Here is an 18,726-nt window from a genome sequence, read left to right on the forward strand (position 1 = left end):
GCTTAGATGTTTGGCAATAGTATCGCCACGTGAAGTTATATAAATCATGAAAGACCTGCCCTGTGGGTCACTTAGTTTACAGAGATACAGTTAACATGTGTATAACACAGGTGGCAGTATCAGTGTTTGGACACCCCACCCCTATCTGCCCTGTCTGCCCATGTACCCCTACTACAACCCTGAAAAAAAAAATAATTCAACACTCTGAGGCTTACTATAAGGTACCAAATACAAAACCACCGATGAAATTATATAAAAAAAATTCCACTATCAAAATTATAGTTATAACTTTTTTTTCAGGGTTGTAGTAGGGGTACAGGGGCAGATAGGGGTGGGGAGTCCAAACACTGATACTGCCACCTGTGGTGTATAGTTAACATGTTTAAAATATTTTTGTCTGAGATCTTAATATTTGGCATGTAGAATCGTCTTGTGGTCATCGATGTAAGTTATATAAAACATGCCACTGGGTCAAAATTGACCCCGTCCCAGGGGTCACTAAGGTTATATCTAGACTTACATAGGAAAATATATTGATGTCTTCTTTTGTAAAAAGAACTACAAATGCTTAGAGCTTAGATAGTTGGCATGTAGTATTGCCTAGTGTACCAAAGTTTTATAAGTTATCACCCTGGTTTCGAAAATAGCCCCACCCTTTAGGGTCACATGCACTTAGTTAACATATATTTATATAAGATTTCTTCTTGAAAAGTACAATAACAAGAGCTTAGATATTTGGCATTTAGAATCAACTTGTGGTCCAGTACAAAGTTTTAAAAATAATGCCCCTGTTGTCAAAATTTGGCATATAGACTTATAGATGCATATGAAAATACATGTTTTTCTTATGTGAAAAGCTTAGGCATTTTGCATATAACATTTTGTAACTGACGTCTAGTATAATGCAGCTTGAGTAAAAGAAGGCAAACCCCATGTGATCTAATTAATGACTTTTGTATTGAAAAATTGTGACATTTCTAGCAACATAACTCATTTGAGCGATCCCAAGCCATCATGGCCCTCTTGTTTCTTATAAGCGTCTGACTAACTGAGACGTTAACCGACTTTTTGTCGGCAAGTAATGCTAAACCAGATACATGCAGCGTTTAAAACTGGTTAAATAAACGCTATTGAGTACAGTTTATGCGAAATATATTGACAGAAATTAAAAATTGAGGCATTCTCATTGACAGAAAGGTAGGGCGAAGACTTAATCGTTTGATTTTTTACTAGCATCTAAATATGACTTAAGAAAATGAATGAAAGATTTATGAACGCATTGACAACACTTTCGAAAAACAATTCGATAATTTACACGCGTAGAGCTTTTAAATCCCAAAGTTATACGCATCAGCAATATTGTAATAAAAACACATTTAACTATCGTGTGTCTTTGTTTAGACAAACGAAATAAGATTAATTGAAAATAAAATGTTTTACTATGGAAAAATAAGATGATAATATGCATTAATAGAGTGTTGACCTCTCGTGTTTTCACAAAGTGATTCAGATTAGAATTATTTTTAATAAACAAACGCCTTAGTTCGTCTATTATATAGGATTTCTTTGACATATATTCTGACGTTATTTTCAGAAATAAACAATAAGATGCATTTCTTTTTTATTAGATATTTAGTAAACATTTATGGTTAGAAAAAAATATGTGGTAGATTCAAATACATGTAATGCAGATTTCGTTCGTATATATATTATATGAAGTAAACATTTTAGAAAAAAAAGAACTACATAGAAACATTAAAGTAAATATGTTATTCTCATATGATATTTGACAAGATAATTTGATGTTCTTGGAGACTAATTTACAGAGATTCTTGATTTGAAGTACCGTTTTCAAAACTATTTATTTCCTAAACATTTTCATGGAGCATAGTTAATTATGTTCAGCGTCAAGTACAACACCGTTTACACTCATCATCAAAGGAATACAAAAAAAAATTAACTCATTATAATTTCTAAATTTTTACCAGAACTAAATGTATCCATACGTAACAATGACATACATGTTTGATAAATATAGGATTATCAACGGGTAAACATTTACAAATTAGGATAAGTAAGACATTTATTTAACTGATTCAGTAGAAGGAGGGTATGAAACCCCCTCTGCCGCCGTGTCAAATCTCGGTCGGACGCACTTAGGTGAGTGCTCTCTACCCATTTTTTTATTATAGTTTTATAGATTCCAAGGGTCAACAACACCGTTTCATTTGTAGATATCCACAATTCTTTGACGTTTGATCAAAACTTGTAAAGATGGTAGGTAACCAGGAGCTTTTGTTTTGAGAATTTTCGTCTTACAGGGTACCATCGTGCATTGAAAAATATGTTTTTGATAAATATAGATCTATATATAATACTGTTATCTTACTAGGGATTAAGTCATCTTTTTGTTTGTCTTAAATCTGTAATATTTTACCAGGACTTTATTTACAATGTCATATTGGTGGTTAAGATCAGGCACACCTTCATCTACGTTGTTAAACGTTTCTCATTTTGGTCTTTGTTTTGTTTTGTATTTTCTTTTCTTGATTTGGGAAGTGATTTGTTTCCTTTATCTTCCATAAAATGTTTTGGTATGAAAATTACATGTAATCATTCGTCCTGGATCAATAATATACATGTCCTGAAACATACACTTTGGTCCACAAAATCCAACAAAAAAAAAGAGTTTAACTTTTAAACATGTCACAAAGTAATTTTTCCATGGGTGTATTTCCGATCGACCTTCCAAAGAACACCTTCTCCAGACTTTCAGTTGATAAAAATCGTAGTGATGGCAACATCAAAAGTAAACGTCCAAATCTGAAGAAAAAAATATTCACAGATACTTTATTTGTTATCATATTACAGGTAATGCTTTAATCTTTTATTTCATTTCAATATTTCCCCTTTCAGAGATACGAGAAAATAAAAAGAAAAGCTAAAGCACGACAAAAGGAAAGAAAGAAAAACTTCAACAACAAATTATTGTTGAACTTTAGGTATTGTAATTTACGAATATATATTTATATAATCCATTAACCATAAAATGCTCATTCGTTATGAATGTAGTATATACATTATTCAATATTTTTAAAAAGAAAAAAGTAATTGTGAAATGTTATAAAAATCATTTAACTGTGACAAGGTAGTTAAAGTCAAACCTGACAGGCTGTGTGGGGTGTTGTGCACGAATATGTTGACCAAGCATGACCTGGGCTTGATCCTGTAGATTTTCAACTTGATGCGGATCTTTCAATCCACGTGTCTCTGAAATATGTACAGATGATATGATTTCAATGTTACAAAAATAAATGAAAACAATAGTATACAAGCTTAATCAAGTAATCACTAAGTTTATTCTAAAATGTAAAAAAAAGTCCGTGTTCAGAGTGGCCTGACATGCATTGGTACATCGAGCGACTCTATCGCTACTGGCATTAAAAATCTGACAATAATTTCTTCTAAACCTTCATACTGGCGTCATTTATTTGAAACAATAAATTAATTGAACTATAAATAGTCTAAAACAAAAAACAAGGTTTGTAAATGGAAATAAAATGAAAATTTTGGACAGTCACTATGGAAACAAAATGAAGATTTTGGACAGTCACTCTATAAGTATGGGTAATAAAATATTATATGACATAAATCTGAAAGAGATCGTCAGAAGAGTGATAACAGTGGTCTCGTTTGTAAATCACATGATCTTGCAAAGTCATTACATCTACTTCGTAAACGTTAGCTCGTAGAAAAACAGGGCATTTAAGAGAATCTACCATTTGTTTATCGTGATTTGATGTCAGATTTTATCACAACTAATACTTAAAAAGACTCGACAGTTCTAACATACCTGGCTTGAATAATGACACGGCTTTCAGGCAGGCAAACTCTCCAGGGTCAACGCCAATGACCTTGAACCGCGAAAATATTTCCTGAAGTGCCCGGATGTCAGCAGCCAAGGACCCGGATTTTGATTGGTTATGTTCTAGGTTGCCTAGCAACGGGCATGCTTCCATCGGCATCGACCACTGGATAGAACATAGCAGGAACAATTCTCCCCATGTTTCTTCTAACAGTATAACCTAAAATATGCAGTCGATAAAAATATTTCTTAATAAATCTTAGACAGCTGCTGCTAAGCAGATGATATTATCTTTAACATATTTGATTATGGAAAAACAACATTTCTATAGCCTTTAATTTATAAAAGTATGGGCACTGCTTTATTAGTAATACGGTCTTTATTTTTATTAGACATATGATCTTTGATTGATAAGTAAATTTTAAAGTTAGAAGGTCGTTCGACCTTTAATGAGCTGGCGGTCTATTGCAGTATATTTTCAGTAATATTGCGTTATTAAATTAGTAATGTCGGCTTTTCCAAGTTGCATTGCTTTAATTCTTTGGAATACGGATTAGTGCTCGCCAATTTTTTTAAGCCAAACACCGACGAGGATTTTTCAAATTTTCAGGTTTCAAATCTTAATGGAACAGATTTTATATAAACTGGTCGTTTTATATTATAAAACGCAAGTGGGCGGAGCACTAAGCCGGTTAGAGTGCATATTGGATGTTCTTCGTAAATAAGAAAGCTACAGTCGCTTCGCAAGCTCCGCTCCTTTTTAGCTTTCTTATTTACGAAGAACACCCAATATGCACTCAAACCTATACATAAAACTGATCAGTGATTTTATCTTAATTAGGTAGAAGCATAGAAACTTTATCTATAATATATTCAAAACATACAAACCTGGTCTCTGAATGGTAAATTGGCAAAGGACGGGAGATTCTTTGCCCATCGTACAGCCATAAAAAGCAGTCTAGCAGAGCATTCATACATAGTTTCTTGACCAGCCAGGGGGAAGAACGTGTCTCCATAGCTACTGTAATATGGTGTCACGTGACGTTCGTTACTGTCGGTGCCTGTGACGTCAATGTTTTCATCGTGGTCTGTATCAAAATATATAAATTATTAATGCGTATAGTACTTTTAATTAAGAAGATATATAATTAAAACATGGTCATTCAGTTTTCCATCTTTTGATAAAACCGAAACAAAACAATAATTTTAAACCAAATTCCATGACTTCTAAAACATTGATTATACGTTACATCACTGACGCCACAATGCTGGCATTAAGAAAAAAAAGCAACAACATTTTATCAAGTTCTCTTGATAGTTCTCATTACACTTGGCGTTGTCACGCTCCGTAAGATCTTGACTACAAAATCCAAGCAAGCAAAATATATTGTGTTGCAAAGGAAAGTGTTCCCTTGGTTACAGGGAAATATTGAATACATAGTACGTATCTATTAATTAAACAAAGTATTGGCGTATTTGGAAGGACTATATTTACTACTATTATCAGAACTTTGGTTACGTGTAAACAGCTGAGGATGAAAAATAAAAGTTGCAGAATGTTGCCATTTTTTAAATGCCCTTCCCTTTTGATACGTAATTTTTGAATGGAACAAATTTGCCACTATTTTAAATGTATACAGAATTTCAAAGAAACCAAGTGCAGACTTTCTTTGCATAATGCTTATACTGTACATTTATTACAAATACATGAATATGTGGCATGATTGAAAAATTATTTCTCAATACACACACTGCTTATAGTTAATTTATTGCTAGATATATTATTTGGAAAATGACTTCATAATACTATACCTTCATGTCTGTGTTCTTGTTTTGTCGAGGTTTCACGACTACTGATTCCCGCCATCAGCCTGTGTTTAGCGGCCGGACTAAACGCGGGGTGCGTGGCCGAGACGGTCGCTTGTGTACTTCCTAAGCTAGACTCAAACCCGTTTTCCATCTGATCATTTCTGATCTGTGCAGTGTTTCGGGGCTGACGTTCATTTTGTACAGCTGTAAACAAAATATTATGTTAGTTTTCAACTGCAAGGTTGTTTTATATACAGAACTGCAAGGTTGCTAAATACATGTACATTATTCTAACATTATAATATTCACAATGAGAGCAGGATTCCAGAATATTTAATTCATAGAAGATCAGTTTTTCATTTGAAGAAAAAACAAATAAAAAAAGAAGCCTGTACGTGTATTTATTTTCAAATTTCTTTTGCATTAGAGATATTTCACAAAAATATCCCTAAAAACGACCAAAGTTTCTTCATCACTTTGTGTAAAAACTAACAATTTTAAAGCAGAAAAAAAAAATTAAAGAAATAATTCAGCGTTACAGTTACTTATTTCAGGCTACTAAGCTGTATATTTGTTGAAATAAGAATTGTTTGAATTTTGAAGAAGAAGGAGAAGAAGAAGAAGAAGAAGAAGAATAGTCCAAAAATATATGTTTGAAAGAATTAAGTTTATTTCCGTTTATGGCGCATGCAAGAAATCATTGCAAAACGTGATTCCGTTGCTGTGTGATTCCGGACTGTGTAAGTGTTATACTAAGGCAATTATTTTATGCGTGCAGTATGAAAAATAAACTAACTTTAGTTTGTTCTACATGATCAAATATTCAAATTAGAATGTGAATATGGTGGCCACCGACCCTTAAAGCCTTGCTTAAAATAGAACCATTTTATGATTTTTATTAGTTCTTGAACTTTCTGTTTAAGTTCAATATTCATGTGAGATCTGTTATGTACAGAGACATTCTATATAACAAGTCTTTTGAGAACAGACAATTAGCTGGTAGGAACAACATAAATTTTAACATTTATAAATTTTATAAAACAAATCATCAAAAACAGTTTTATACTTAATTCAAACTTTTCAGCCCCTGATAAATATTATGGTATTTAGGATTGAAGGAAATTGGCAATCATTACCAAATGTAAGATGGAGGAAAATTGGCGAATGGTATCGAATAAGGACTGAGAGAAATTGACGATCAGTAAATGGAAAACAAAACATTATTACACTGACCGTCCTTGTTCATCCCTAATTGCAGACATTTCTTTAAACGACAAGCTTGACACTGGTTCCTGTGCGCTTTGTCAACAATACACAGTCCGGTACCAGCCTGGCATCTAAAATTATAGAAGTTATAGAAGTTATTTATTTATAGATACATTAATCTTATTTTCGCTTTTAAGTATATGACAAAATCTTAAATGTACAATTTTTTGTCACGCGTCCTGTAGGCGGAGCAGCCAACATACTTTATATACAACGTTGGTAAATATGAAATAGCGTAAATACTTGAAATTATTGACAGTTGTGAAAGAAAAATATAACTTAATGTCTAACTGATCTTAAGTACAGAAAACAGAAACGGATTTTAAGTCGGGTCACCCCCTTACGGCCAGCAGAATCTTTAATTTTAGTATTATTGTTCCATATAAGGCTTCCTTCAAAATTAATCTTTAAAGAGAAATGTCATCTATGTAACACCTACCTATAAATTAGTTTTCTTCTGACGCTTCTTTTGAAGAACCCGCTGCAGCCGTTGCACGCCAGTATCCCGTAATGTTTACCACTCGACGTGTCCCCGCATACTAGGCATGTCAGACCGGGTGATACACGCTTAGAGTATGAGGCGGGAGTGGAACTATCAACATGCGACGGTACGGACACAACAATTCCTGGGGACGGGGCGATCAAATTCGAGATCTTCAATGGTGAAGGACATGGTGGAGAAAATCTTGGTTGGTCAGAACTTTCTGATATCATACCTGAAATAGCAATAACAACAATTTTATCTTAATTATGTTTTATTCTATATTACAGTACACATGTTAACATGATTTATACGTTGATATTGTGATTTGCTATAACAGAAAAACTAAGTAATATTGAATGTGGAAGTTGTAATCCTCATTATTGAAGTAACAATTTTGTAAGGATATAATTTGATCAGCCCCTTATTTCTCAATTTAGAAGGAAATGCCAACTCTCGCTCTCTTTGCTATAACATGTATTAAAATTAAAGGAATAGACACAGGGAAATAACGTCGTCGAAAACTTTTAAAACTTGGACAGAAAATTAGCTGACGTGACAAATTCTTGTCGACGCTTAAAAACGTTAGAAAAATCACTATTTAAAGATTTTAATGAACTTTATACAACTTGAAATTGTAACAGTAATGTTAAGATTTCCTTTGGGCAAACAGTGATGGAAAGTAATTGAAAATGTAAGAGTTCGCGTGACTTACAAATATTCTGACTCCTTTAATCGTTTTAATCAGGAGTCCTTCTTTTAAACGATTTGATATAACAAGAACTTAAATGTTTAATTAGAAACAGACTAAACTAAATTGCAACATGACGTGCTAAATGGCAGCTGCTGGTGGTGTCAGTCGGTGTCGGAAGAATTACAATCTTTGATTATTTGAATAATGTATGAGGTATTCCAGTCTAGGGGAAATGCAGGTTTGTGACGGAATTTTCTTATACAATGTACTATCTATACATATATACATACATACATGCACGATTGACGGTCGGAGAGGGTGACGAGAGTGGTAAAGTAAGGTTTTTTTTTATTTATTTATTTATTTCGTTATCTTCCATTTATATAGGGGGTAATATCTGCTGCCATCAACTTATATTTCGTAGTTATAACTAAAGAATTAAACTCAACAGTCTGCTTTAAACTCATTTCAACGGCAAGCTATGACCATCTTATTACGGTAAGTGTGATAATGCACACATGTTTTGTTGTTGTTGTTTGTTGTTATTGTTTCTTTTTAATAAGAGGATATATTCACAGAAATAACGCAAATCACCAAACGTCATAAGATTCATTAAAGTCATTTTCTGACGTGATAATTAATTTGACCACCGTGTAAAGCATTTAAACTGCCATGTGGCAAACAGCTCGTACTATTTTTTTTCGAGCATAAAAATGTTTTAATACTATTATAATTAATTAATTTATATACCGGATTTTATTTTATTTCAGATGAAAGATTCACATTTTTAAATTATATGAATATTAATCCGAGTTTGTTTGGTTTTTTTCATCTGTGTCCACACTTTATAAATGTTTCAGATAAAACATGTTCTAAAATCTGAAACATGTTATTTAAATGTTCTTTTATTCAGGTCTCTCGAAAATGAACTTAAAAAAACTATGTAACAGTGCATGACGTGTATTCATATATCAAATATGTGTTACTTGATCTATTAGTTTCTCCTATTATTCATTACCGCATTATTAAGTTAGCTAATAAATCCATGCCGAACTATGAAAAAAGATATAAACCATCCCTATTCAATGTCTTTAAAGTGCCGACAAAAGCAAGGCATTCGATTAACCATTCAATCAAGATGGCGGTATTTTTTTCAATTACCGACTATTAATCGTCCCCTTCTTCACACAAAACCACCTGCTGTTTTCAAAACAATACGTTTTGATGCCTAATTACAATTCTTACAGGAACTTTGTTTTACGACACCGGTGATTTTTATCCCGCAAAAATATCGGAATGAGGCTCTACCGGTAAATTGTTATTATTTGTTTTTGAACATCAGATGGACTTGGATAATTGCAATAGAAAACGTTTTTGGATTTAGGTTTCTAAAATTGGCTGCACTGAAGTTGAAAGTTGATATTCTTTTATTATTTCTTCTTTTTTGTTGTTGTTTTTTGACGGGTCTTAAGATCATTTTAAGTTTCAGGTTTTTGTAACGAACAAAGACATACTTATTACTTCTACATATTATTGTTTGAAAGAATAACGATTTACATGATTTTTAAATTTTATCTGATATATTCTTTTTGTTACTTAAACTACTTTATTTAGAATGCGGTTAAAAATCTTTACTATTTTTATATGAAGCATTTCAATAATTTTTTCTTGATTAAATATAATCATTCTTTCCCGGGATGCTATAATCATAAGTCACACAGACACAACCCCAACTGATTTTTCATTTCATGTTAAATTCTTATATTTAATTTGGAAAACATTCTTCAAAGGAAAAGTGACGGGCCTCACCTATACAAACTATAGCAATAACTTCTTCGCAAAAATACATTTTATGACATATTACATTTAATAGCTATGATTTAATTTCCAACCACGCCATCAAGATCATATTAATATTGTTTCAAAGGTTCTCGTTCATTTCCGTAACATTAATTATTCACAAGGTGAAAATGAGCGTAAAGAAGCTATTTTCACGGCGTGTGATTATAACGGTGCAGGCTAATCACGTAATTTCATCTCGATATTTTTTAATCAAACAAGTGCTGCTCTTCTCACAGGAAATAATTTTGTAAAATAGCTCATCGGTTTTCTTATCAATATTTTGTAGCAAGTATTTACAAATTTATTTTTGAGGAATACTAAGATACCGAAGTGCTATGCGCTTGTATACGAAGATAACTTAAAAAAAAATCAAAAGTAATGATAATAAATGAGATTATTCAAAAGATTTATTTGTCAACCATCTTATTTTAAGAAGTTCTAGTGTTAAAAAAACATGAAGTATTATATATACAAGCTAGTTAAGGTCGCCTTCCGTTGTACTGTAACGTAAGACAAGATGTTTTTATTTTTATAATATAAATTTTTATAATTATCGAAACATAATAATAAATATATGACATGAAAGCAAAGTAACTATTTTTAGTCAACCATTTTTTTTATTTTCTCAATATCATTTATACTTTTATTCAAATGATGACTAAAATAAGAAAAGCATCTCCACATTTTGATTGTTTCGCGTATTTATACCTGTATATATGCATTACAGTTTGTTTAAGTCTATTTTCTTCAATAACACATGCATTGTTTATTCAGGAAAATGACAGTTTCCATATATATCTAAAAAAAACGAACAAAAAAAGAAGAAAACAACAACAACGAAACAACTGAAAAGTTCCATCGAAAGGGTAATAAAATGAACTATGAATAATTGAACCAAAAGTCAAGCCGACTATTTTGACCTATCTTTTAATTAAGTATGATTTTGAAAATATTGTTAAGAAATTCTTTTAAGAGTTAAATTAGAAGAAAAGAGTTAATAAGAGTATATTTGAAGGTTTATGGACAATTTAGTGTTGTTGCTTTTTTCCTTCTTCTTTTGATTTGTAAAATACATACTTTAACATTTTTCTTTCCACTTTCAACTGGTTTGAACTTCTATGCTCTTTACCACGTTATACACGTATATAAAGTGGATTAAGTCCGGAAAAGTTTGAATGTCATCGAAGAAAGAAATTAGTTCACTTATTGCCAGTGACGATAACCCAATCTTAACTGACTACACAATTCAAGAGGTTGCGACAAGACAGTTCGTTATGATTCAAGAGGCATCTCGGCCTCGGATCAGGTGGATTTGTCGCTAATTCCTACTTAAAATCACATCAACGCGATGCGACAAACTAGGGTCACATGACATCATTACGTTCTGATGTTTTGTTGCAAAGTTCTTAGAAATACATCACGTGACACTTCAGAACGCCGATATTAGGAAAATGGCATTATAGGAACGACTAAAGAAGACATCTTTATCGTTCCCGTCTCTAACGGATGACTCCTTAATAAAGTTATCTCCAATCATTAACGGTTACAATGGCGAAAATAGTGTTTATTCTTATTAGGCAGTGGTGTCCGCCTAACAAGATTTCCAGCCCGTCAATAAAAGACATATTTGATTTTCACAGCGTAAATTAAATAATCTTGAATTCATCTTTCACGCTAGCTCCCCTCTTGACGATAATAGGCGAATGAGCGGCGGAGCGTAATAACAGAAAACGTTGAAATGTCATTGCTCTGAGATTGGAAAGACTAGCTAAGATGAATTATTGTCAAATTGTCACACGACTCTTTTAAGAAGGACAATTTATTCGTTACTTCTATTTCCCCTAGACGCGTTTCGTAATAATCTGGGAACTGAATGTGTTTTCGTTCAGAGCCTATCTGTAGAGAGTTATATGTTTTTTGTTGTTGTTTTTTACATTTTGTATAATGAGATTGTTTTGTCACACACATAGGCTAGTGGTATCTTATGTAATACCTGAATTAACATAAAGATTAAATGCGTATGATTTAATTGATATAATTATTAATCATTATTATAAAATTTCAAATAATTGTCCATATATGAACTTTGTTTTGTAGCACTCATGCCCATTATGCTTTAGTACACGACCATTTTATGAATAATTTGATCAAGTCTCAATTAATCAGAGGTTACTAAAACTTAAAAAATATGAAATGAAAAAGTTCGGTATCTTATACACAGATTTTCTATAACATATGAGCCGCGTCATAACAAAACCAACATAGTGCGTTTGCGATCAGCATGGATCCAGACCAGCTTGTGCATCCGCGCAGTCTGATCAGGATCCATGCTGTTCGCTTACACACCGTATAGCAAGTAGAAAAACTGATAGCGAACAGCATGGATCCTGATCAGACTGCACGGATCCTGATCAGACTGCGCGGATGCGCAGGCTGGTCTGGATCCATGCTGGTCGCAAACGTACTATGTTGGTTTTGTCATGACGCGGCGAATAAGTAATTTTCAACCCGGAGATATACAAATAAAGACAGTAAGTTTGATCATCTGGTAATCTAGTATTAGGAACACCTCGCTGATAATCGTGTTGGTATTCTAGCAAAAGCTACTTATATTATAATTCAAAGTCTCGTTTGGACGGTATTTTTATCTATGTTTGTAGCATTGTAACTTTAAATAACTTTAAAAAAAATAAGAAAGAAAATAACAGGTTAACTAACTTCACGAAAGTGACTGACTTTTTGAATTTTACATGTCTTTTACACTATATATCTTTTTGTTTGTTTTTTGTTTTTTTTTATTGATTATTTTTGCTTACCAGTATTTTATTAAATAACAATAATTTCGCGTAATAATCACAAGTGTGGTAAGATTTGAAGTTTATGATGACCGCACGGCACCGCCCCCAATCAAATGGGAGCATCATTGTAAAGAAAATAAATAAGTATTGTAAATTTTTATATGATATAGATACTGTTATAAATGGGGAAATATTTGATCAGTGGCTAGACTATAGAATATAGCTTCAATATGGTTCTGCTGAAAAAATTATCATACAAGACATTGGTGATATGCGCGATATCTAATCGAGTTTGAAACATTTGGATTAAAGTTGTCTAACTGTTGATAATTTACTTGATTTCCTTATTTTTTTCTTTATATGTAAAGCTTTCGTAGATTAAAAAAAAATTGGATAATTATTTAACTTAAAAAAAGAGAAAAAGAAAACAACGGCCAGATGTTATCAGCTAAACCATTTTTTCCACTTCATTTAAACCGAGATATGGTCACTTAAGGGCCTACCTCAACCACGCCTTTCATATGAAGGGGCCTAACCACGTGAAAATTAAACATCTGTATCCAATATGGTCGGTCTGACCTATAGCATTATAAATATATCACTGAAGTGGATGACAAAACTACACTTAAGCAGTCTATTAAAATATTCATTGAAATTCATTTAAAATGTAAACAATTCCTTACATTCTCTTTAATTCACAACTATTGATGGAAAAGCCGTCATTCCGCCGCGAGAAAACTGTATTTAACAATTCTATCTGAGAACCCTTTAATCTTTGAAGATATATCAACAGTCGATTCTAGTGCTCCCATCAGGGTAAGTTGATTCGACACAAATTTAGCACGCCGCGGTTTAAGGTAATTAAATTTTCAATTTCTTGACGGATCGCGAATTGCTGATTTGTAGTTTAATTGATTGTAGTTTTGCGCACATGGATCAGTTTCACCTTGTTGATGTACAATCAATTCGTATATTCGGAAACACTTTAGACGCCTAACTGTTTATATTATTTGTTTTAATTTTATTACAAGCGAGAACCCGACGTTAATCTGACGTTGAGCCGACGTCATGCGTTTGCTGGGATTAATACTGCACCGTATACAGTTAACGACGTAATGCTATATTTATATGGCATGCGCTAACCAGTTTACGTTGGTTGAAATCGTATTCAGGTGTTCAGCTCACGTAAGATGTGTACGTTGGATCTTAACATCCAATTTCGAAAAAAAGGTATTCCGTCCTATTGTATATAGCTCGCAGTGACAAAATTAAAATGATTCTCCTATAGTTTACTTATTTAAAAGTGGTATCTGTCACAGCAAGAAAATTATATCTAATGATTATTAGGTCTGTAAACGTTGAATAACAGTGCTGTTGTTTGAACGTGCTCGATTCCTTCGTTTATGTCTTGAATTACAATTCATAAACATGGGTTCCACGTTAACGTGGCAACTTTCAACGCATAAAGCAAAATTTACATATATGGGACGCAAATGTACGTTTTTGCTGTAGAAGCAGGTTGAACTTCGACCATTTATTATTATAAATCTAAAAATTAAAATGTAACGATTCAATTTTCTGATTAGCCCGAATGACGTTGTTTGACCGTTAGAATTAAACTATCATCCTGGGTTTTAATGCCAATCTATATGTAATAACTACTTTCATACTTGTTAATTAAACTGTGTGAAACGATATTGTGTAAGAATCATATTGAAACATTTTTTTTTTGTAATAATCTTTGGAAAATGAAACTATTTTTTTTTTGTTACTGCTTGAAATTGATTATGAGTTAAAGCTTTTATTATTACTTCTCAAAAGTTTTAAATTTTGGTGTACTTTTATAGTATCAAAAGAATTACTCATTGGCCAATTACCTGAACCATCTTTTTCAGTTATAGTGAATTAATAATTTGTATGGAAGTCTAAATACTACTTCGTTTATATTTTGCTACTTTATCAACAAATTATTTTACATTTATCGCTACTTTCTTCAGGTAACAAGCATGTAACATTCTCTTAAACCATTATTTAAAATCATTATAAAATTCATGTTTGCCCTTTCGAAAAAAGCAAAAAATTATTTGTTTCTGAGGCATATTGTGCCTTTCAAGAGCAATGTTGAAGCGATTATTTTTGTCAAAGATATTGTTTTCTAATTGTATTCTTTAAGTATGATTTTTTTATGATTGTTTATGATGTTTGTATTGACGATATTTTCATTTAGGGCTTGTACCCATCGTTACGTATGAATTTACAACTTCATTCATAACGGCGAAATGACGACATCCTGTTGTGGTTTTAGTAGTTTACCCTCCGAATCATGACTGTGAGCTACATTAAATTCACCCGAACACAGTTCATCTGGGCAGGCTGTCAAACAGTTAACCAGCAACTGATAACTTCTGTACATGTTAAAGCAAAGGTACAGTGCGAATGACCAGAGAAAGGATTTCATGATCTATCACAAAGAAAGTGACCCGCACCGTCCGGGAATCAAATACAGGGTGCCCGATTCATAGTCAAACGCTCTATGTATTGAGCTAACGACATTCTTAACACATGAAGAGCGTGCGGGAATGAAGTATGTATGTAGTATGGCGGCCAGTGAGTACCTAAATGAACAGTAACCTGAGAATATATAAAAAAAACAGGAGGTATCCCTGAAAAGGCCTGTTAAGCTAGCAAAGGGCGCCGCTGTTCAAGCCGTTTAACCGTATACCAGGGGAAACGCACCCTAATACCAATCCTCATCGCATGTGCCGACTCTATACTTTCCTCGGCTTTAGTAAGGACACCGGGAGCTGGTTCGCATGTACAAGTTCTGGTCTTCGCAGGTTCTTCTAAGCTTTGCCGATGACCTGTGCCTTTTTCACAACATGCACGTACCGAGGGGAAGAAAGAAGCGGAAATGAGTTCATCTAAAGCATGTTACTTTTCGTACAGACGAGGGAGGAGGGAGGAGCTTTTCTCAATTGTGAAACATCGCCTCTTCAGGTATACTAGTAAATCGCATTTAATACTTTTTGTTATAGATGAATTGTGAAGTTTCAAAGATGTCAAGTAAAGGTGTACCTACTTTCAGAAATAATATATTTTTAAAGACACATTATTAGTTTTCCAAACAGTATAATCAAGATTCGAATTGTGTTTAATGTTTGGAAAAAAAATCTTAAATTTATAGCTATAGCATTTAGTTTGAAAGCTTAAGCTATGAATCATTTTCATTGATATGATTATAGTCATGGTTCATTAATTCATAATATAATTTTTTAAAGATATATTCCTTAATTTTGATTGTTTGACATTTCATCTTAACAGAGACGTATCCATACCCTGATCCACGTTCTATTACCAATCATTCTAGAATGGAAACAGAATTTCAACTGACTTTATTATTATTATTATTCTTATTCTTATTATTATTCTTATTATTATTATTATTATTATTATTATTATTATATTTTTAGCGTCATTTTGAAATATTTCTTACGTGTCTACTAGTATATTTTAAGTTAAAATATCTATACATCTACATGTACTAATTATTTATTGTTATTTTTATACATCTATCATAATAGAGCTATACACTGTTTCTCTGCTGGTGAACTATATTACTTATAATCAACATGTTTTATGACCTTCTCCAATATTGCCACAATGTTAACACAAATTTACCAAGTTAATAACCCTGTATAAAGTGTGGACTTGAAAAACTGTTCAGTATCAATAATGGGATATAAAGATATACATTAAATGTTTGTCAGTCTGATTTTGACTGCAATAAGTATGTTACTAAAAACATTTTTTTTTAAATAAAAGTGAATCAGAAAATGTGTACACCCTTTAATTAAGTAACTTGATATTTTATATGTAGCTTACATAGCACGAATAGAAGCCATATGTGACATTGTCCTCAATCAGTGATGATGATGAAAATGCGTGTTCTTGTTTTTTTCATTTCATTTTAATCACAAATTAAAATGTATCAAAAATATTTAACTGCATTTTTTTCATCTGATCAACAAACAAAAGTTATTTTTATTATTTCATCATCATTTTTACTACATACCCAGACGGAACGTACTTTCAATAATGACAGGATAACACTTCGTGTACCAAATTAAGATATCTCTTAACATAAACTGGATTATATATTATTTAGTTAGTTGGTTAGTTGGTTGGTTGGTTGGTTGGTTGGTTGGTTGGTTCTTGGATTCTTTGTTTGTTCTGAATATTTACATTAATTTGATACACTGCATACAAATATTTTTGTTTAAAATATGAAGAATTTCAATGTTTTTCAACGGGACATATGTAATAGATATTATCATTATTAGATGTGGCATAAAATAGTTCACTTTTCTTAAAGATGCTTATTTCAAAGTAAATAACTTTTATGATTATCTACTCCATAAAGTTTTCCACCTCCATATGATGTCATTTAATTTTCTTTTATTACTTATTATTAAGACGGTAAAACAAACAAACAAAGGCGGTTGAAAACTTTGTGGAGTAAATAATTATAAATTAATTGTTCCCTGAATGATTTTAAAATAATTTTTACAACTTGAAAAAGAACACAACACTAACTTACATGAATATAGGTCGAATCAACAACACCCCTCCCTCATAATAATAATAATAATAATAATAATAATAATAATAATAATAATAATAATAATAATAATAATAATAATAATAATAATAATAATAATAATAATAATAACAATATGATAATAATAATGATAATGAAAATAATAATAATACAATAAAATATCATAATAAAACACACATCCATTTGATTAGGCTTATAATAAGGTACTAAAAGAAAATCAAAATAGTATGCTCTTTTGATATCATACAAAATTTGAAACAAAGCATTTATTTCACCAGTAAGATAGGCACAAAACACTTACCTGTTGCACGGAGAAGCAGTTGTAAGTCAATATAGAAATTATTTATCTGCATTTTATTATACAAAAAAACAATTTATATTATCATACAATAAAAGGGATTTATAAATTATGTCACAACAAAATTATTACTTTCTCATTTACATACAGTTCTTTTTCTTTTAATACATTTTTTCCTATTGGTTCATAAAGAACGTTAGGAGTATAAAATGACACCTACCTGCGTTCATGAGATCTCGTGCACGATCGTCTGCGTCTGGATACCTCGTGCAGTGCACGTTCTCTGTCGATTGTTCACGTTGTTCATGGTGATTTGCCTCTGAATGTAGACTCGATTCCATATTCTGTATAATACTTTCAGAAAAAAATTCGAATATTCACGTTTCATACAATGTCCTTTTTTATTATATGTATAATATAAATGTTTCAATATAACGCTTACTCTAGATTTTGAAAGATCGTCTAACTAAAAGTTTAATTTTTTGAAAATAGGGAAACTAAATATTCAGTTTAAATACAAGACGAAATTAGTTGCTCTTATAATTAAACACTGCTAGATCAGAATCTGTTTGAGATCTTAATATCTTGCAAGTTGCAAATAAATAAGATTACATCCCGCCTATTTGCGGTTCCTTTTTGACGTTTGTTGACAAATCAAGATACATGCCCCGCCTCTTTATTGGCAGACGACTTCTCACAGCAGACGACATCGTGGCGCGATTGAAGCATTGATCTAGTTTTGTCGCTGTGATGTATTGCTTGCCAATAATGACGATGTGTTTCCCTCTTTATATTGGATATCCGACGAAACTCAAAGAAAAGACGTTCAATTTTAGTCACCTTACAGTGATCTGTCTGCAATGACGTTTCTTTTTATATATCACAATACAGTGTAATTATTATATTTTATATCGTTTGATTTTTTTGTGTGTTTCGAGTGCAATCAGAAATTTGCAGGAAATTATGCAAAAATAAAGAGCACAAAAAAAACCACACATCAACTAAGAATTAAAACTGGATATATTGGCTGACGATTAACGATCATGAACGAAATA

General features: G+C 32.0%; 1 protein-coding gene across 1 annotated transcript; it reads right to left on the bottom strand.

The window, feature by feature from the left end:
- Positions 1-2,321: 2,321 nt before the first annotated feature.
- On the bottom strand, positions 2,322-18,469 carry LOC132725700 (photoreceptor-specific nuclear receptor-like). The gene is made up of 8 exons (XM_060710881.1): positions 17,892-18,469; positions 7,380-7,656; positions 6,908-7,011; positions 5,678-5,878; positions 4,754-4,953; positions 3,854-4,085; positions 3,165-3,270; positions 2,322-2,823 (listed from the first exon to the last, which is right to left on the bottom strand). Exons 1-8 carry the CDS (start codon positions 18,010-18,012, stop codon positions 2,691-2,693), a joined length of 1,374 nt encoding a protein of 457 aa, XP_060566864.1. The 5' UTR covers positions 18,013-18,469; the 3' UTR covers positions 2,322-2,690.
- Positions 18,470-18,726: the final 257 nt, after the last annotated feature.

Source organism: Ruditapes philippinarum, unplaced genomic scaffold, assembly GCF_026571515.1.
Source record: "Ruditapes philippinarum isolate M1 unplaced genomic scaffold, ASM2657151v2 ctg1373_1_1_1_1, whole genome shotgun sequence".
Lineage (NCBI taxonomy): Eukaryota > Metazoa > Mollusca > Bivalvia > Venerida > Veneridae > Ruditapes > Ruditapes philippinarum.

Bases quoted from the DNA above. Each gene is read 5' to 3' on its own strand.
- LOC132725700 (XM_060710881.1), bottom strand. From the start codon at position 18,012: ATGGAATCGAGTCTACATTCAGAGGCAAATCACCATGAACAACGTGAA. The intron at 3,271-3,853 runs GTATGTTAGAAC...TACATATTTCAG, and splicing joins CGTGTCATTATTCAAGCCAG to AGACACGTGGATTGAAAGAT. The intron at 2,824-3,164 runs GTTTGACTTTAA...TTTTTTCTTCAG, and splicing joins CACCCCACACAGCCTGTCAG to ATTTGGACGTTTACTTTTGA.